Source organism: Cygnus atratus, chromosome 27, assembly GCF_013377495.2.
Source record: "Cygnus atratus isolate AKBS03 ecotype Queensland, Australia chromosome 27, CAtr_DNAZoo_HiC_assembly, whole genome shotgun sequence".
Classification (NCBI taxonomy): domain Eukaryota; kingdom Metazoa; phylum Chordata; class Aves; order Anseriformes; family Anatidae; genus Cygnus; species Cygnus atratus.
In genome coordinates, this window is record NC_066388.1 from 2,063,140 (window position 1) to 2,082,610 (window position 19,471).

At 65.9% G+C, this 19,471-nt stretch overlaps 2 protein-coding genes across 2 annotated transcripts; one reads left to right on the forward strand and one right to left on the reverse strand.

Moving 5' to 3' along the window:
• Positions 1-795: 795 nt before the first annotated feature.
• On the reverse strand, positions 796-3,558 carry PHYHIP (phytanoyl-CoA 2-hydroxylase interacting protein). Its single transcript, XM_035562781.1, has 4 exons — positions 3,371-3,558; positions 2,414-2,588; positions 2,016-2,133; positions 796-1,888 (listed from the first exon to the last, which is right to left on the reverse strand). Exons 1-4 carry the CDS (start codon positions 3,533-3,535, stop codon positions 1,354-1,356), a joined length of 993 nt encoding a protein of 330 aa, XP_035418674.1. The 5' UTR covers positions 3,536-3,558; the 3' UTR covers positions 796-1,353.
• Positions 3,559-6,512: 2,954 nt separating this feature from the next.
• Positions 6,513-17,965, forward strand: PIWIL2 (piwi like RNA-mediated gene silencing 2). The gene is given in 20 exon segments (XM_050715715.1): positions 6,513-6,691; positions 7,521-7,573; positions 7,712-7,859; positions 8,407-8,707; positions 12,062-12,120; positions 12,258-12,527; positions 12,999-13,112; positions 13,256-13,444; positions 13,608-13,692; positions 13,810-13,884; positions 13,984-14,124; positions 14,209-14,322; positions 14,696-14,884; positions 14,998-15,099; positions 15,203-15,322; positions 15,707-15,789; positions 16,059-16,164; positions 16,851-17,104; positions 17,211-17,318; positions 17,809-17,965. Coding segments are annotated over 20 exon segments (2,847 nt in total).
• The last annotated feature ends 1,506 nt before the right edge of the window (positions 17,966-19,471 follow it).

Genomic DNA, 19,471 nt, shown 5'->3' on the forward strand with positions numbered 1-19,471 from the left:
TACCAGATGGCTGCCGGGGGCGGCGCGGCCCCCGCGCCCGCCTCGCGCTCCCTCGTGCCTCGGCGCTGCGGCTCCGGGAAGGCAACCTGAAAGCGCGCCCCGTCGTCATGTGCTCGCTGCAGGGGGGTGGTGGCAGCAGGGGCTGCAAACCTCGGCTTGTCGGCAGGTGACGGGCACGAGGGTGTCCGGTCCTCGAAGGTTTTGGTGAGGGGAGTGCCCCAAGCTGCTGAGCCCAAGGGCAGCGGGACGCCGTCCCCGCGTGCCACCCCGTCCCCGCCATCCCCGTCCCTCCCGGAGCCGCACGGGGCCCTGCAAACCTTCCTCCTCCCCTTCCCGTGGGCACAGACAGGCGAGACACGGCCCGTGGCGACCGCACACAGTTTATTGATACACCGCCAGCACAGCACAGGGTTGCTCGGGGACGGGGGGGGGGGGGTTGTTCTCTTCTACCGTTACAGCGTGCATCGGGTACACAGAGACCGGGGAGCGGGCCGGCACGCGAGCGCCATGCTGCCGACGGCTCATGCTGGGGGGGCGGTGGGGAGACGGGGGGGCGCACGGATTTCCCCCCCCCCGAGCACCGGCACCCCGGCTCCTCCGGCTGCCTCCCGGGCCGCGGGGCCGGGGTTTCGGGCGGCAGAGCGAGGGCTGGAGCACAGAGCGAACACGGCACAGCGCTGCACGACACCACTGCGGACAGGCGGACCACGGCTGCACACCCCCCCCCACCCCGAGCGCCCCCTGCCCCGGCAGATTTAGCGAGGGCCCGCGGGCACGCATGCGTCTCCGCTTCTCCGGCTGCGGGGCGAAGGCGGCTGGAGAGTCCCCGGGGCGCTCAGCACCCCACGGGGGAGCTCAGCCGGGTCCAGGGGTCCGGGCGAGGGGCCAGGGTCCCTTGTGCTTTTGTTGGGAGCAAGGAGCAGTTCAAATCCGGGGGTGCTTGGAGCCTTCGTGCCGGAGCTGCCGCCCTCCCCGGCGGGGTGGCAGCGTGGGGCTGGGCTGGGCAGGGCTCCCCCCGGGGCGGGAGGCAGGGCTGGGGCTCCCCAGGAGCTGCGGCGCGGGCCGGGGTGCGAGCCCCGGAGCCGGGGGGCGGCGGGCGCAAGGCGAGGGGCTCCCCCGGCGGAGGGCAGAGCTCGTGCCAGCGAGGACGAGGATGGTCGGCCAGTCCGGGAGACGAAGGCTCCCTCCCTCGGGGCTCGGCTGAGGGGTCCCTCCCCAAAAAGGCGGGGGTGCCGACGGGTCCCCCCCGCAGCTCCGTCCAGCCCCGTCCTCCCCCCAGCAGCGTCCTTCGCAGAAGCAGCCGGGCTGGGTGCCGTGCTCCCCGCGCCCCCCAGCCCTGCCCGCGGCCGGCCCTTAGCGCCCCACGCTGATGTTGCACGTCTTGCAGCTGGGGTCCTTTTTGGCGTTGGCGGTGGAGAGGCTCATGAGCTGGTGGCCGCTGATCTCCCCCAGCACGCCGAGGCTGAGGTCCACGGGCTCGGTGTATATGACCTCCAGGATGCTGTCCTGGGCGTGGCGGTACACCAGCTCGCCGTCCTCCACGCAGCACGTCAGGAACTTGTTGGAGGAAATGTCCAGCTGGGGCAGGCGCTCCCGGCAGAAGAGGTCCCCCGAGGAGCCCTTGGGCGCCAGGACCAGGACGACGTAGTGGTAGGCGGTGTACATGCAGTAGAAGTCCGCGAAGTAGAGGTTGGTGTTGGGGTTGAAGAGGCGCTGAGCCGGGATCTGGAAGCGGTAGCGGCCGTAGGGCGAGTCCTGGGGGGGCTGCCCGGTGTTGAACTCGGTGTTGCAGCTGAAGAAGATGCCGTGCAGCATGCCGCTGGTGGGCGAGCCGTGGCTGCCGCTGTTGTCCTTCAGCGACGGCTTCATCACGTTCCCGCAGTGCATCCTGCAGGGGGCACGGGGTTGGGGGGTGGGGGGGACACGCACACACACAGGCAGGGTCAGGGGACAACGGCCCCGGGAGGGGGGCGGTGGGGGTACCCGAGGTGCCGGGCACGGTGTGCGGGGGGTACCTGACGTGCTGGAAATACTCCTTGTGCTGGTTGCGGTAGAAGACGGAGAAGCGCAGCATGCGGCCGGCGATCAGCTCGGCTTTCTCCTGCAGCTGGGCCAGGTGCTCCTTGGCGTAATCTGGCATCGGGGAAGGGGGGGGGGGGGACGGACAGGGGACGAAGGGCATCAAGGAATAGCCCCCCCCCCCCCCCAGCCCGTGTCCCCCCTCTCTCTGCGCCCTCCTCTCTGCGCCCGTCCCTGCTCGCAGCTCGCGCTTCCCACGCCGGCAGCCTCCCACTCGCCAGCTGCCGCTCCGACCGGCCCAGCTTGTGCGAGCTCGCGGCTTCGCCCCCGTCCTCCCCGGCCCCCCCAGCCCTCCGCAGCCCCCCCCCCCCACCCCGGTCCCCCCAGTGCTCACCCCCGGTGCAGAACTCCACCGTCTCGCTCCAGCCGGACACCAGGTACTCGCCGTCGCTCTGCTTGACGGCCGTCTGCACCGCCACGCTGTACTCGGTGCGGGGGCTCAGGAACCAGTGCCCCCGCACCGTCATGGGCAGCGGCACCGCCTTGGCCACCAGCTTGGTGGGGACGTCCTGCGCCGAGGGGACAGCGTCACCCGGCTGGCCCCGCGCCCCCCCCCCCCCCCCCCCCGGCGATGGGGGGCCGAGGGGCTTGGCGTCCCTGCAAAATGTCCCCGATGCGGCTGCAGGGGACGCGGCACCGCGCTCCCCACCCGGCCGCTCGCCCCGCCAGCCCTGCTTCCACCGCGTCTCCCGCTGACCCCCCCCCCCCCCCGCCACGTCCCCCTCCCCGTATGCACGGCGAGAGCCCCCCCCCCCCCCCCAGGGGTCTCGGGGACCCCCGCCGGCGGGCGGCTGGCTGTGTCGAGAGGCCGGCGAGCAGCACCGCAGTGCAGAGCCGTTTCTGTGGCAACGGCAGATGCTGAAGTCGGGAGACACGGGGGGGGGGAAAAAAAATAAAAAATAAAATTAAAAAAAAAAAAAAAAAGCTTATTATTGGGGAGGAGAAAAAAAAAATAATGTTAAACATTAAATAGCGTCACCGTGGCAACCGTGCTGCTAAAAGCGTCCTGAATTAGTGACTCGGAGCCGGAGGGAGGAGGAGCGCGGGCGGTTTGCGCCTCGTCTCCTCCGCGGGGGCTCGGCGGGGACGATGGGACCTGGGTCCCGGTCCCGGTCCCCTCCACATCCCAGCGGGCAGCAGCGGGGCCGTGTCCCAGACAACTGGGTTTTAACCCCAAACCATCACGGGAGCGGGATTTAACGCGGTTCTCAAAAAAAAACCCTCCCGTGGGCGGAGGGAGAGCGGGGTCCCGGCGCCCCGCAGCCCCCCCCCCCCCCCCCCCCCGGCTCACCCGGTGCTTGAACTTGTTGGAGTTCTTGTTCTCCTTCTTATTGAGGTCGATGAAGTAGTGGGTGACCCTCTCCAGGTCCCCCTTGTCCATGGCCCAGGAGATGCGGAAGGAGTCGCAGGTGATGTTGTTGATCTCGATGTTTTTCGGGGTGGACAGCAGCTCCATGGCCGGAGGGGCTGAGCTCCTGCGGGCACAGCGCGGGGGTGCTGAGCGCGGCGGGGGCGGCCGCCGGCGCCGGAGCCCCGCGGCGGCGGTGGCGGCACAGATGGCACCGGGGAGGGAAGGGGGGCCGGCAGCCAGGAATAGGCAGCGCGGGCAGGAGCAGGCGGCGGGGAGCCGGGAACAAGCCCGGTCGGGAACGGCGAGGCGCGAGCCCCGGCCGCTCCCCGGGACGCCGCGGGGCGCGGGGGCCCCGGCCGAACGCCAGCGGGTGGTTCTGGGTTTGCTCAACACCGGGTGGGGAAAGAAAAACAAGGGGAGAGGAGGGAGGGAGTGCTGGGAGCAGGGATAATTGCACGCAAGCGGCTGGCACCGGAAAAGCTGGATCCGCCTTTGCCCTTGCCCGCGGCGGCTCCGTGCCTCAGTTTCCCCGCAGCGGGATGGGGTTCGCCCCAAACCACCCCCCCCCCCCCCCGGTGCAGACCCTAGGGTCTCTGCTGGGCACCTTTGGAGATGCATCAGCGCCGTCCCCGGAGCGCTGGGGGGGCCACAGCCCCCGTGCCACCCAAAATCCCCCGGGGGACACGGCGCCGTCCCCATTTCGGGGGAGGACAGCGGGCTGCGCCCTGGGGTGGGTGCCGATGGTGGGGGGCACGTGCCGCCAGCCCCCACGCGCACACCGCTGCATCTCGCCCACGCACGAGCTCGCAAACAGCCCCGAGATCCAACACCCCCCCCCCCCCCCCCCACGCCCCCTCCCCAGCTCGGCACCCACGTGTGGGGGCACCCACGGCCACCCACGTCCACGCCCCCCCCCACCCCCCTTTTGCACGCGCACCTCCGCGCGCTCGCACGCTTGCCCCCGCATCCCTGCGGCGAGCGGTGCCACGGGCACCGTGCCGCCCCCCCCGGCCGCCCCCGCCATCCCCGTGGGACCCCCCCAGCCCTCCCCATGGAGCCGAAGGTCATCGCTGGGGCTGGACGGGGGGACAAATGCCCACCACCCGGGGTGGGGGGGTGGGGGGGGGGAACGCGTTGGCTCGTGCCAACCGGTAGCCCTGCGGCCGTGCCGGGCTGCCCGCGCATCGCCGCGTCCTCGTGTCCCCGGGATGCTGGAGCTCGAAGGAGAGGCCCTTACCTGGCCGTGCCGGGGGGCTGCGGGGTGCCGGGGGGGTCCGGGAGAGGGGGGGGGGGGGGGTTCCACAGGATGCCCCGCTAAGGGCTTGGAGGGGAGCGGGAGCGCGCTGCCCGCTGCCGCCCTGCTGCCTCCGGCTGCTGCGCCTGCCGCTGCTCGGATCCTCCCAGCCGGCTCGGAAATAGCAAACACCCTACGGAGGGAGGGGGAGAAACAAAAAAAAAAAAAAAAAAGGAGAGAAATGGGAAAAAAAAAATAAAAAAAAAATAAAAAAATAAATCAAAGCGGCGTGGAGGAGAAGGGGGGAAAAACCCCGCTCTGCCAATGGGGCCGCGAAGCGTCAGGCGCCGAGCCCCCCGCGCACACGCGCGTGTGCCCACGTCCAGGCGGGGGGGGGGGGGTGTGCATGCCCCCACTCTCCCCCCCGGCACCGCAGAGCCGGCCCCAAGCTGGGGAGCACCCCTGGGTTTTTTTTTTTGGGGGGGGGGCTGCGCCCACCCGGGACACGCGTGGTCCCCGAAAGGCGTGGGTGCGAGGCGCAGCGCTGCAGGGGGGGGGGGGTTCATTTGTGGTGTGGGGAGCGGCTTTTTTGGGGGGGGAGGCGAGGGGCGGGGGGGGGGGCGAGCACCCTTGGGGGGGGGTCTGCAGCCCCCCCATAGCCCCCCAGCACCCTCCATGTGTGGGGACCCAGCTGGGTGCCCCCCCCGGGGTGGGGGGGCACGCCTGGCTCCCTGCTGCTCCTGGGGGGCAGTGGGAGGCCTGGGGGGCGGTGGTGAAACGAGGGGGGGGGGAGGGCAGCGACCCCCGCCCCAATTCCCCCCCCCAGCCCCTTCCCCATCACTGCCCCCTACGAGCCCAAAGGCCGGGCACTGCCCGCCACCAAGATGGCGCCGCCGCCTTCAGCCCGGAGCCGGGCAGCGCCAGGCACAAAGATGGCGGCTCCCCTAGCGGCCGGGCGCGGCCGTAACAAAGATGGCGGCGGCGGCTTCCCGCCGGGCACGCCAGGCGGCGCGACGCGCAGGCGCAGTAGGGAGGGGGGGGCGCGCCGGCGGTGCCCGGGCTGGGTAAGGGCCGGCGTGGCGGGGGGGGGGGATTTGGGGTACGGGGGGGGGGGGCCGGGAAGGGGGCAGGATGGGGCCTTTTGGGGGGCTCAGCACCCTCTGGGGGGGGCAATGGGCCCGTTTGGGGTGCGGGGGGGGGGGGCTGGGGAACGTGGAGGGGGGGGAATGGGTGCGTTTGGGGGGTTTCGGGGCACCCTGGGGTGGGGGTGGGTGTTTTGGGGGGGCTGGGGGGGCTGTTTGGGGGTGGGGGGTACAGGGGGCGTGTGTAGGGGTGTATCGGGGGGAGGTGCGGGGGGTCCCTGGTTTGGGGTGGGCACCTTAGGGTGGGGGGGCTGAGCACCCTGGGGTGGGGGCTTGGGGGGGGGGGTGAGCACCTTGGGGTGGGGGGATACAGGGGGGGGCTGAGCGCCTTGGGGTGCAAGGGTCCCTGTTTAGGGGGGCGTGGGGGGGGGGGTGGGCACCCTTGGGTGTGGGTGCATGGGGTCCCTCTTTGGGGGTGCATGGGGGGGGTGAGCACCTTGGGGTGCAGGAGTCCCAGTTTTGGGGGGCTTGGGGGGGGCTGAGCACCCTGGGCTGGGGGTGCAGGGGGTCCCTGTTTGGGGGGGGGGGGGGCTGAGCACCTTGGGGTGCAAGGTTCCCTGTTTAGGGGGGCTTGGGGGGGGCCGAGCACCCTGGGCTGGGGGTGCAGGGGGTCCCTGTTTGGGGTGCGTTTATGGGGTGCGGGGGTTCCCCAGCAGGGGCTCCGTGCGCTCACCCCGTCCATCCCCGCTCGCAGGCACGGCCGAGGATGGCGGAGGGCGGCTCGGGCGACGCGGGCGCTCCGGGCAGCCTGCGGCCGGGGCTCCCGGGGGCACGGGGGCTGCTGGGGAGGCGCCCGGCCCCCCCGCTCAGCCCCGGCCGCCTGCCCTCCATCCGCTCCCGGGACCTCACCCTGGGAGGCGTGAAGAAGGCAAGTGCCAGGGAGGGGTGAGCCGGTTCCCCAAAACCACTCTTTTTTTTTTTTTTGGGTGGGGGGGGGGGGGGGGCACACACCCCCCGGGGGCAGCAGCGTGGGCATTTCGGGGCGTGGGTGGCTCTGGCGGAGCTGGTCGGTGCGGGACGTGCGTGGCGCTGGCAATGCAGCCCGACCGGTCCTGCCCCCGGCGTCCCGCTCCCGGGCACGGGGACACGGGGATAGGGACGGGGCATCCCCAGGGGTGCAGGGCGGTTTGGGGACCTTTTGGGGACGGGGCGCCCCCAGGGACACACGGAAGTTTGGGGACCTTTTGGGGACGGGGAACCCCCGGGGGCGCACGGTGGTTTGGGGACCTTTTGGGGATGGGACACCCCTGGGGGCACACAGAGGTTTGGGGACCTTTTGGGGACAGGGCACCCCTGGGGGTGCATGGTGTTTTGGGGACCTTCTGGGGACGGGGCACCCCTGGGGGGCATGGCGATTTGGGGACCTTTTGGGGACAGGGTACCCCCACGAGTGCCCGGCGGCTCGGGGACCTTCTGGGGACAGGGCACCCCTGGGGGCGCACAGAGGTTTGGGGAGGGACCTTTGGGGGACCTTTTGGGGAACGTGGTGAGGACGGACGCCACGGGGGCGCACAGCAGTTTGGGGACCTTTGGGGAACTTTTTTGGGGACGCATGAGGGACGGGCGACCCCCAGGGGTGCACAGGCGATTTGGGGCACCTTTTGGGGACGCGTCGAGGCCCCGGCTCGCCCTGCAGCCCCGCCGCCTGCGGTTTTTTTCTGTGGCTTATCTCGGCTCCCGCCTCGTGCGCGCACTTGTCCGCTCTCGCCCGCAGAAAACCTCACCCCCAACATAATCAGCAGAAGATCAAGGAAGATAAAGTGCATCGTAAGCTTTCCCTGCCTTACCCGGCCCGTTCGCTCCCGGGGCCCACGCTCTGCGGGGTCTCGGCTTGCAAACGCGCCCGGAGGGAGCTGCGGTGCCGGGGAGGGGGGCACGGGATAAAGCTTGCCTCCCCCCGCCCAGGCCCAGAGAGGATGTTCGCCGTCAAGAAGGAGAAGAAGGAGCGGGACCGGGACCCGCAGAACGCGATGGGCACGGCCCGGGGCCGGGGCCGGCCCGAGGATCATCCATTCCCACTTTCCATCTTCGATCAGGGCCCCCCGCCGAAATGGTGAATAAGAAAGGTAGCGGGAGCCCCTTAGGTTTTCCCCGGGGAAGGGGTTTTGGGGGGGTCCCGACGGCGTGGGGTGATCCGCGGGTGTCCCCTGCTCCCCAGCAGGCTCCTGGGCACAAGACGGTGGACATGCCGGACTTTTCGGCCCTTTTCGCACATCATCAACATCAAGAAGTATAAGAGGGAGACGGAACGAGGAGCCGAAGCAGATCCTGCGCATGCTGGCAGAATGAACGACGTGAGCGGGTTTTTTTGGGGGGAGGGGACATCCCCCGAGGTACCAGGGGCCGGCGCTGACGCCGTCCCCTCTCCCGACCCCCAGTTTCCTGGACGACCCGGGGCTGGGGGGGGAAAACGACATCCCGCAACAAGCGCGGTGCAAAGCTGCCGCCGCTCGCCCACTCGGGCTGGCTCTTCAGTAGGGGCGGCGGAGGAGCAGGAGGACGCGCAGACCTGGCGTGCCCAGAGGACAAGCGGAGCGGACCCGCCGTTGAAGGTGCGTGGGGGGTCCCGTGGGCGCATCCAGGGGGTTCCGTGGGTGCAGCTGGGACGGGACGGGGACACCCAACCCCCGCTCCCCGCCCAACCGCGCCTCTCGCCCCGGTGGCAGTGAGGAAGAGCCGCCGACCGAGGACCCCCCGCCCGCCACCCCAAAACCGGCGCGGGGCGCCCCCTGGCTTCCCGCGGTGACAATCCGTGGCCGGCTGCTGCAGCGGCTGAGCCTGGCGGCCGAGGACGAGCTGCTGTTCCTCGCTGCCCGCCCACACTTGCGCTGCCCCGGGCAGCCGGCCCACGAGCAGGACGCCACACGCCCGTCAGACGGAGCTGCAGACGAGGAAGGGCAGGTGGGTGGTGGTTGAAGCAGGAGAAGAGCCACAGGTAATAGGGGCTCGCGGGCGGGTGGTGGGGTTTTTTTTTTTGGGGGGGGGGGGGGGGGGGGGGAGGGGCGTTGTTGTTTTTCTTTGGGGTGGTTTTGGGGTGAGCAGGACGGGGTGTTGGTTTCTTGGTCTCAAGCGTTCGGTTCGATGGCATCCCCTGTTTGGCCGGCAGGCAGGCGGATTGGCAGGCGTGAGAGAGACCACTAGTGCACCCTGGCCTTGTCCGAACCTCCCCGCGGGGCAGGTGGGGAAGCTGCTGGTCCGCAAGACTCTTAGTCGTGGGTAAGGTGCAGCTGGTGCTTGGGCATATGGTGGACCCCTGGACGTGACCATTGGGACCCCTGCTCCTTCCTGCAGCTATTGGTGGGGGCCCTTTGTCCACCCCAAACCTAAAGTTTCGTTGGCCCGCCCGCTTCTGATCTTGCGGCGCTCCCACGGGTGCTTCTCCCTCCCGGCAAGGAGATGGGTGATCAGGTCTGGGCACAGCTGGGCTGTGGGACAGCCGCTACGGGCGAGATGATTCGTCCTGGGCCACGTGGAAGCACAAGCTGCGTCTGCTACCCAGGATCCTGCGAGGCCACTGCTGGAAGCACACCGCCACCGGTGAGCCCCGGTTTGAGGGGGTGGGGGCGGCGCCCGACGCGCACGGACCCGACTTGTCCCACCGAATCTGAGCCAAGGGTGCCCCCCCTACCCACCGCCACGTGCCTGCGGCGCGCTACCCCCCTGCGGGCTAGCGGTAGGAGGGCGGTCTGCGGCTAGCCGGATGCTGATCCCTTCGGTGCTAGTGGCGCCCTGCGGGGGAGCCAGCCTGGCGGGGCTGGGGGGCTTGCCAGCTGTATGCGCCCTACCACCCCCCCCCACCACCACCCAAAATTAAGAGCAGGGGGTTGTGGTGCTGGTGGTGGGGGAATTTTCGGGAGTTCGTCCACCCCCCAGGCCCGTGCGTAGCGCCATGGCTGGCTAGGTTGTGTGACGCTCGTAAGGGTGTGGGAGAAACGCAAATAAAAAAACGGTCTTTGCCTTCCTAGCGGGGGGGTCCTCGACTATGGTTGTCCCGCCGGCATCCCCTCCTGCAGCCCCCCGCTCACCCCCGTCCGGGCCCTGGGGGGGGTGCGGCTATGGGGGCCAGCCCCTGCCTGTCTGGGGGGGGGAGGGCACGTGCCCAGGGCCCAGCGCCAGCGGCATGGAGCTGGGGCACCCCCCTGCAACTGCCCCCTGCCATGTGTAATTGCCTCCTGCCCCCTCTAAAACTTGCCCCCTATGCCCTGTGTAGTTGCCCTTTGCAAATTGGGCCCCCAGCCCCCTCCAATTGCCCCCTGCCCTGGTTACCAACTGCCCCTGGCATCCACCCAGTGTAACTGCCCCCTGCCCTTTATAGTTGCCCCACGGACTATCGACCCCTGCCCTGTGTTCAACTGCCCCCTGCAATTGCCCCGCCCGTGTAAACTGACCCCCAGCCCCCTTGCAGTTGGCCCCCCTGAATTGCCCCCTTACCCCTTGTACTTGCCCCCCCAATTGCCGCCCATGTAATTGCCCCGTGTGGCCCTTTTCCAATTACACCCTCTGTAATTGCCCCACCTCCCTCTGTAATTGCCCCCCTATCCATGTTACTTGCCCCCCCACCCCTGGCCCCGCCCTCTCCCGGTGGTGAAGCCGCGCCCCCGTGGGGCCCACTCACAAGGGCCGTGGCGTTCTCCCGCCGGCGCGCTGGCCCGCGGACCAATCGCCTGGCGGCTCGGCGGGGCGAGGCCAGGGTGGAACTGGCCAATGAGGAGCGGGTCGTGAGGAGCGTGCGCGCGCGCGCCGGGAGCGGAAAGCCCCTCAGTGCGGCGGCGGACAGGCCCTCGCCCGGGGCTGGGCCTCGGCCATGGAAGCATCCGCCGCCCTTCCGCTCTCCCCGCCAGCCGGGGCCCCGCCGCCGCCGACCCCACAGGCCCGAATGAGGGGGACCCCGGAGCCCTTCGATCCCGCCCTGGCCTCGGGGCACAAAGCCGGGGCCTCGGCAGCCCCCGGAGGAGCTCCCCGGCGAGCCTCCCAGTTACGCCGGCCTCCGTCGGTTGCCGGAGCCCTCGTCCCTTGCCGGAAGTCGCTCTCTTCGCTTTTTTGGGGCCTGGAGTGTTTCAGCACGCAGCCTCTGCCCCCTCGCTGGAAACCGGGGCGGACCTGGCCCTCGGTCGTAGGTCGCCCTCACCGTGCCTTTGATGGGACGGTGGGGAGATGGCCTGTCCGGCCTCGTGAGCTCCACCGGCCCGTTCGTGCCTCCCCGCAGGGCCCGCGGTGCTGCCAGCACGGTGCAAGGGCTTGATGCGGAGGATTGAACCGGTGTCTACCCGGTCCTGTGGTGGGTGGCCGGTGAGGGGGAGCCGGCGTTGCACCACGCGAGATGTGGCCGGTGAGTCGGGAGGCTATCTTTTTTTTTTTTTTTTTTTTGGGTGTTCGGACCTCAAAATTCAGTGCGATATGGGCCTGGAAGGGTGAGGGTGGGGGGGGGACGCTGGGGTGCCTTGCAGAGGGGGGTGTATATCAAATATATCAAAGGGGGGGGCTTGTGGCAGTGCCCACCAGCCTCTCCCCACCTCCTGGGGGGGCGTCACAGGATCTTTACCGAGGCAGAGGGATGTGCCAGCCCGACCCGCACCACCCCCCTGGCAAGCCTCAAGTGATCCTGCCCCTCAACCAAAGCCCGTCGCCTGCGCCCACCCGGCCCCTGTCCTCCCTGTGGAGCCCCCCCCTGACCACCAGCAGACAGTAAGTGATCTGGCGTGGAGCCCCCTCCAGGGGCTGCATGTCGGGCAGGTTATGGCAGCCTACCCCCAGGCCTCGCTCCCCCCCCCCCCCGAGCCTCCGCCTGCTCTCCGCGCCCTCTCTCCTAGAGCACCGGGAGCAATAGCCAGCACGGTGAGGGGGAGCGGCGGTGCCCAGTGGGGCTGAAACTCGGTGCGGATCCACTGCCAGAACCGAGGCCGTGTACCACAAGTAACCGACGCTACATTCAGGTAGCATCACCCAGGGTGGGGGTAATTACACCACGATTAATTAGCAGTCCCGGGGCTGCCCTGCTATCCCCCAACCGCTAGATGGAGCGGGCTGGCGCGGCCCCGGAGCACCCGCAGGGGGGTTGGCTCTGGTTTTTTCACTCCCCTCGCGGTTCCCAAAGCCCGGTTGGGGGCAGGGATGGGAAGAGGCCAGGGATGGCGAGCGGAGGCCGGGCGGTGCATCGCTGCCTACCCCGTGTGTCCGCCAGTCCCCGAGGTGGAGTGCAAGGAGCACCGCGCTTCGCCATGCTGAAGGAGCACGCTCGTGACGGAGACGTGACCTGCCTTCGATGGCTCCCTCCTCTACCTGCCCATCCTGCTGCCCCAGGTACGTTAACTGGAGCTTGTTAAGTCCAGGGGAGGTTGTTTTCCCCCAAACGGAGGCTGCGGGAGGTCCCCTCCTCCGGCCCGTGTGCTGGGGGTCCTCCAAGCATCCCTCCTGCCCCCTCTAAGCGTCCTCTCGCCCGCAGTCGGGTCAGCCTGAAGGCTCAGAGGAGGGCGGACGGGGAGGAGGTCATCATCACGTCCAGATCACCAGGTCTGGAGCCCAGCTCCGACCTCTGCATCCCCTTCTACACGTGGTGTCCGCAGGTGAGTGCAGCGGCCGCGCTCCTGAGCCCCAGCCAGCCTCCGGAGCCCAAAACCCGTCTAAGTTTTTCCTTTTTAGGTGATGAGGATCTTGGACATGAAGCTGATCGGGAGAACTTCTTTGACCCTTCTCAGGCCCAGCCATGTTGGCGCATTACAAGGTGGGTGGTGGACAACCGGTTTTTTTTTGGTTTTCGTGCTGATATTGGGGACATCCACGTCCCCTACAGAGAAACACTAACCCTGGACACGGCGCTGAGGGCTCCTAAGGAGCCTCCTTGGGTCGTGGCTGTGCCAGGCATGGGGAATTCTCTTTGGGGGTCTCACAGGCCCGTCCATGTGGGCCCTGCAACAGCTCTGGCTGCGGCAGCACGTGGCTGGGAAGTTGGGTGGCCTTTGCAGGGCAGCTCTGGTCCCTGCAGCTCTGTCCCTGCTCTTGGCCAGCTCTGGCGAGCGTGACCTCAGAGCGCCGATTTTCTGCAGCGCAGTCCCGGGGTTATTAGCTGAGAGCTGGCAGCCAGCTGGGAAATAACTTGTGCGTGTGTTTGAGTGCTCTTTGGCTTGGCAGGACGGCCTCTGGCTCCGCTCTGGGTGTAACCTGGGCGCTGTTGTGCTGCTTCCCCTTGGCGCAGGCTGCAGATCTGGCCGGGGTACTCCGTCAGCATCCGCAGGAGGGACGGCGGGCTCTTCCTCCAGGTGGACACTGTCCACAAGGTGATCCGGAGCGACTCCGTCCTGGCTTCCATGTAAGAGGGGAAAACCTGGAGGGGGGGGGGGGGGGATAAAAAAAAAAAAAAAAACGCTTTCCAGGAGCCACGTGCCCGCGGTTGGCTCCCTGCGGTTCATTTCTGAGCGCGTGGCACGAGGTTCCTGCTCCTCCCCGCCGCAGGCACGCCATCTACAAGCAGAACGCCGCCGGCTTCCAGGACGAGTGCACCAAGCAGCTGGTGGGCAGCGTGGTCATCACCCGCTACAACAACCGCACCTACCGCATCGACGACATCGACTGGGACAAGACCCCCAGGGACAGCTTCACCTTGGCCAGCGGCGAGGAGATCACCTTCGTGGACTACTACAGGTGGGGAGCCTCGGGAGACGCCGCCTTGGTGGCGATGGGAAGGGTTTGGGATGTGGTTGCCCCATGGCACGGCTTTGCCTCGGGTTGACGAGCGGCGTGTGGCGGTGCAGCAGCGAGGAACCTTTTTTTTTTTTTTATTTTTCCTGTTTTTTTTTTTCTCTAGCAAAACGTACGGGATCACAGTGAGGGAGCTGGACCAGCCGCTGCTCGTTCACAGGCCCAAGGAGAAGAGGATGCCGGGGAGGAAGGTGAGCCGGGCACGGGGATTTGGGCAGGGAGATGGGAACGTGTTCCTGCCCCTCTCGCGGCTCCTCCTGCCCCGTGCCCGTGGCACAGCCTGGCCTCTCCCGCAGCCCCAGGTGGAGATGATCCTGCTGGTGCCGGAGCTCACCTTCCTGACCGGCGTCACGGAGATCAAGAAGGACAGCCGGATGCTGAAGGTCGGCCTCGGGGAAGGGGAGTCGGACCCCGAGCTTACACGGGGCGGGGGGCGCAGCGCCGTGACACCCCCCCCCCCACCACCACCTCGCTGCATGCAGGACGTGATGCGCGAGATGCTGCAGAGCCCCCAGCAGCACTACGAGTGCCTCTGCAGCCTCCTGCGCAGGATCCGGGAGAGCCAGGAGGCCTCGCACGAGCTCATGCGCTGGGGCCTGGTCCTGGGCCAGGACATCCACAGGGTAAGGGCTTCCCCGCGGCCAGGGCGAGCGGCACGGCGCCGGGCGGCCCCCGGAGCTGCTCCCGTTGTCTTCTGCTCCCTCCAGACCCAGGGACGGATCCTGCCCACGGAGAGGATCAACCTGCGGCACAGCTCCTTCTTCCCCGCCGAGGACCTGAACTGGAGCAAGGAGGTGTCGCGGGAGGCCTCCATCTCCACGGTGAGCGCGCGCCCGCTCCGTAGAACAACCTGCCTTTGTCTGGGAGCTGGGATGGGTCCTCTCGGCGCTGGCACCCCGCTGCTCCCTGCCTGTCCGGACACGGCGCCGCGTTCCAGCTGAAAACCTTGGCTTGTTTTCCTTGGCTTTGCCTCCTGGCCTCTTTTTTCTGGAGGAGGTTGGATGGGGTGGCTGCTCTCCCTCCTCCTCCTCCTCCTCCTCCTCCTCGGCTGCGGGAGCTGTGCGGCGTGGTGTGCCCCTGGGGTTCCTCCGGGGATGCTCTCCCCATCCCAAAATTCCCCTCTGTGCCCCGTGGGAGAGGCAGGGCCGTGTTTCGGGAGCCGTGCCCCTGAGGCTGTCCCGGCCTCCCCTTTAGATCTCCATGAACTACTGGCTGCTCGTCTACCCGCGGCGCCTGCAGGACCTCATGAAGGACCTGGTGGCCGCCATGAAGAGCGTGTGCGGCCCCATCGGCATGCACGTCAACGCCCCCGCCCTGGTGGAGCTGAAGGACGACCGCATCGAGACCTACGTCAAGACGATCCGCAGCGTTTTGGGCAGCGAGGTGGGATCTGGGGGTCAGCGGGGGCTGGGGGGGGTGGCCCCGGGGGAGGTCCCTGCCGGCGGCTCCGGTGCTCGGGGTGCTCAGGGTGCTCCCCGCGCTGTGCCCCGGTGCAGGACAAGGTGCAGCTGCTGCTCTGCATCACCACCAAGAGCAAGGAGGATTTGTACAGCGCCATCAAGAAGCTGTGCTGCGTGCAGTCCCCGGTGCCCTCGCAGGTGGGTGCAGGAGGAAGCGGCCCCAGCCCGGGGGCAGCTCCTCCAGCCTCACCTTTTTTCTTTTTTTTTTTTTTTTTCCCCCCTTTTCCTCCTGTTTTTGCAGGTCATCAACGTGCAGTCCCTGATGGGCCAGTCCAGCAAGATGAGGAGCATCATCCAGAAGGTCCTGCTGCAGATTAACTGCAAGCTGGGCGGCGAGCTCTGGGGGGTCGACGTCCCCCTGGTAAGGCGCACGGCGGTGCCACGGGACCCTTTGTGTGTGCGTGGGGAGCGTGCAAGGGGCGTGCGGGCAGCAGGGCATGTGTGTGGGTTGTGTTTCGCCTGCCTGGCACGTGTGCGCGCAGCTGCTTGCTTCTTCCCTGGGGTGAAAGGGGCGTTCAGTCCCTCCCCGATGCCTTCCTGTAGGGTGAGGGGATGGGATTCCCTTGGGGAACGTGGATAAAAACCATCCACGAAGCAGGGCTGGCGTCTTCATTTTGTGCCTGCAGCACCTCTGGCAGCTGGGCGGGGGGGGGGGGGGGGGGGGCTCAGGCAGACACCAGAAGCGGGGCGCAGTGCTCACGCCTGACCTTTTGTTTTGTTTTGTTTTTTTTTCCCCCCTCCCCAGAAGCAGCTGATGGTCATCGGGATGGACGTCAGCCACGGCAGGGGGATGCGCTCCGTCATCGGCTTCGTCGCCAGCATCAACCAGTACGTGGTGTGCGGGGGGGGGGGGTGGGTTCCCAGTGCCTCAGCCCTCCCTGCCTGCACCCATATCACCTCCTCGCCTTCCCTGGGGGGGGGGAAAGCAACGCCTCCCCCCAGTGCTGCGCTCAGCATGGGCTGCCAGCGTGCTTGGCACCGGCTCGGGCTGGGGAAAAGGCTCCGTGACCCCGTGCCAGGCTGGCTGGCGGCTTGCACAACCGCCCCGGACTTTGGCTCGCTGACACCCGCGTGTCCCCCCCCCCCGCTGCCCACAGGGTCCTGACCAAGTGGTACTCGAGGGTGGTCTTCCAGATGCCCCAGCAGGAGATCGCCGACAGCCTGCGGCTCTGCCTGGCCGATGCCCTGCAGCACTTCCACGAGGTGAGGGCGAAGCCGGGGCCGGCTCCCCAAAAAGCCAAAATGCCCCAAACCCCCTTGGCCTGAGTTCGTGCGAGCGAGCAAACAGCCTCGGGGCAGCCTTTGGACTGGAGGCGACGTCTGCAGCGAGCCCCACGTGCCGCCGGAGGCTCGCCTTATCTCAGGAACGTGCGGACCTGCCCGCGGGATTGCTTTGCACCGGGGCAAGTGCCACGTTAGTGCTTCGGTGCTAAGCCACCGAGCCCCGTCCTGGTCCCCAGCAGGAGCAAATCGCAGGATCAGAGCAGCACCAGGGGCTGCGTGATGGTGCGGGGGGTGTTTGGCAGCCGGGCTCTGCCAGCTCTTGGTGTTTCCTACCCCTCTGCAAGTGCTGGAGAAACACCCCAAAGCTGGGTTTGCTGCCCGTGGGCAGTATCGGTGCAGGCGCTGCTTCTTTCTGCCCCGCCAGCCTCTCCAAAATCTGCTCGGAAATGGGGGAAATCTGCTCGGAAATGGGGTTGCCGAGGCCAAATACAGCTGGTGCTCCACACCCAGGTCGAGGGCAGTGGGTTGAACTGGCAGGGTGGCAGAAATTCGTCCTCCTGGGGACTGGGTGGGCATCGAGCACCCGGCTTCTGGCCAGCTTTTCTCCTGCCCCTGCTCCACCCGGTGCCGGGGGCGATGCAGTGACCCCTGCGCCCCCCCCCCAGATGAACCACTGCCTGCCCAAAAAGATCGTGGTGTACCGGGACGGCGTGTCCGACGGGCAGCTGGACACGGTGGTCAAGTACGAGGTCCCGCAGCTGCAGAAATGCTTCGACACCTTCGAGAACTACCGGCCCAGCATGGTGGTGGTGGTGGTGCAGAAGCAGATCAGCACCAACTTCTACACCGACACCTCGGAGAGGCTGGCGTCCCCCCCGGCGGGGACGGTCGTCGACCACACCATCACCAGCACGGACTGGTGAGTACTGGGAGGGCCGTGCCGGGTTGTTTTGGGATGGCTCTGCCTCGCGCAGACCTCTTTTTTTTTTTTTTTTTCTTTTTCTTTTTCCTTTCCTCTCTTGCAGGCAGGATTTCTACCTGCTGGCTCACCGCGCCCGCCAGGGCTGCAGCATCCCCACGCGCTACGTCTGCGTGCTGAACACGGCCAACCTCAGCGCCGAGCACCTGCAGAGGTAAGGGCGGCCTTCCCACAGCCAAAACCGGGGATTTTTGGTGGAAAAAATCCCGTGGGAAGGCAACGAGGGCCTGGCTGGGTCTGCTCCTAATGCCGTTTGGCGTGATGGGCAGCGAGGGGGCGAGGAGGAGGATTGCAGCCGTCTTGCCTCATCTCCGGGCGAGAAATAAGTTATAAAAGTGGGGATAAAAACCTGCCTGGCCTGGCCGGGGTGCCGTTGGGAGGGAGCTGCCGTGGTTTCAGAAGTGGCCCAAGCAGCAGCCGTGTAATTAACGCGATCAGGAGCTGGCAGAGCCTTGACCTTGCACCCGTGCACGCGGGGGAAACGGCGCAGAGCGCCCATCCGGCACGGCTGGCGTCGCCGCTCCCGCCTCCGATGCACGGCTGGTTTTGGGAAAAGGGGGGGCGGGGGGGGGGGAAGTAAAAAAAAAAAAAAAAAAAAAAAAAAAACTAAACGAGCACCGACGCGTCCTCCTTGCCGTCCCCAGGCTGACCTTCAAGCTGTGTCACCTCTACTGGAACTGGCCGGGCACCATCCGCGTGCCGGCGCCCTGCAAGTACGCGCACAGGCTGGCCTTCCTGGCGGGGCAGGTGCTGCACCACGAGCCGGCCGCCCAGCTCTGCGACAGGCTCTTCTTCCTCTGAGTCCTTCCCCCCGCACCCGGGGGGGGGCTTCGGGGGCTTTGGGGTTTGGTTTTCGGGGCGGTTTGGGTTTTTTTTTTTTCTTTTTTTTTTTTTTGTTTGTTTGGTTTTTTTAACGCGCTTCTGGTTTCGTCCGTTCCTTTTTCTGATGTTACCGCCGCTCGCAGCCGCCTTGGGGAAGCCTCTCGGTTTGGGGAGAAAAGGGGCGTTTTTGGCCACGGAGAGGCCCGGGGTTGTTTTGCTGGGATGCTGAGGCCCGGCTGCCTCCGGAGAGGCCCCAGCCTCCGCTCTGCCTCCAGCCTCACTGGGGAGCACTGGGACGAACCACCCCCTGCCCCAGCCCCTCCCCGTTGCCGTTTATTTCCCTCGGCTCCTGCGCGTGCCCCCCGAGGCGGCCGCTGGTTTCCTTTTTTTTTTCTTCCCTTTTTCTTCATTTTTTTTCCCTTTTTTTTTTTTTTTTTTGCTCCCGTTTAACTTAACAAATCCAGTTCCAGTTCGGCTGCTTAACAAGCCCCTTTGTTTATTTTATTTTATTTTTATTTTATTTTATTTTTATTTTATTTTATTTTTATTTTATTTTATTTTTATTTTATTTTTTTATTTTATTTTTATTTTATTTTATTTTTATTTTATTTTTATTTTATTTTATTTTATTTTTATTTTATTTTTATTTTATTTTATTTTTATTTTATTTTATTTTTATTTTATTTTATTTTTATTTTATTTTATTTTTATTTTATTTTTTTATTTTATTTTTATTTTATTTTATTTTTATTTTATTTTATTTTTATTTTATTTTATTTTTATTTTATTTTTATTTTATTTTATTTTTATTTTATTTTATTTTATTTTTATTTTATTTTTATTTTATTTTTATTTTTATTTATTTTTATTTATTTTTATTTATTTTTATTTTTATTTATTTTTATTTTTATTTATTTTATTTTTTATTTTATTTTTATTTTGTACCCTTTCGGCCGCCAGGCTGCTGGGAGAGCCCGCAACCCTCCCAGACCCTACATTCGAGCATTTCGCCTATTTCGGCCGCTCCCTTCCCGTGGCAGGAGATAAACGGGAGCCCTTTGAGCCTGAAGCTCTTGGGGACCCCCCCCCAGACCCCCCCCCCCCCGGATTTGAGCCCGAGCCTGCCTGGCCCCCCCCTTGAGCAACCAGGGGCAGGATGAGAGCAGGCGGCAGCCTCCCTCCCGCCGGCCTTCGTTCAGAGTTGGAAAAAGCAACAAAAAGCTATTTATTTTTCCTCGGTTTTGGCTGTAATCGCAGGTTTCCCTCGCTGCAATAAAGCTGTTCCCGGCAGCGCCTCGGGGTCGGGGCTGGGCGGCGCGGAGGGGCGCAGCGCCGGCACCCGGGGGGGTCCCTCCCCTCCTCCTGGCCGGGGGGCTTCGGGGACAAAACCGTCAATTTGGGGGCGCTTCGGGGACCCCGCCGGCACCCCCCCCCCCCCCCGGGGGCAGGGTTTGTTCCTTAGCCAGCCCTTTCCAAAGCCCTTTG

Excerpts from the sequence above, each read along its gene's own strand:
- PHYHIP (XM_035562781.1), bottom strand. The coding sequence starts at position 3,535 with ATGGAGCTGCTGTCCACCCCGAAAAACATCGAGATCAACAACATCACC. Across the intron at positions 2,134-2,413 it reads GGTGGAGTTCTGCACCGGGG|ATTACGCCAAGGAGCACCTG; the intron begins GTGAGCACTGGG and ends CCCCGATGCCAG. Across the intron at positions 1,889-2,015 it reads GAGTATTTCCAGCACGTCAG|GATGCACTGCGGGAACGTGA; the intron begins GTACCCCCCGCA and ends TGCCCCCTGCAG.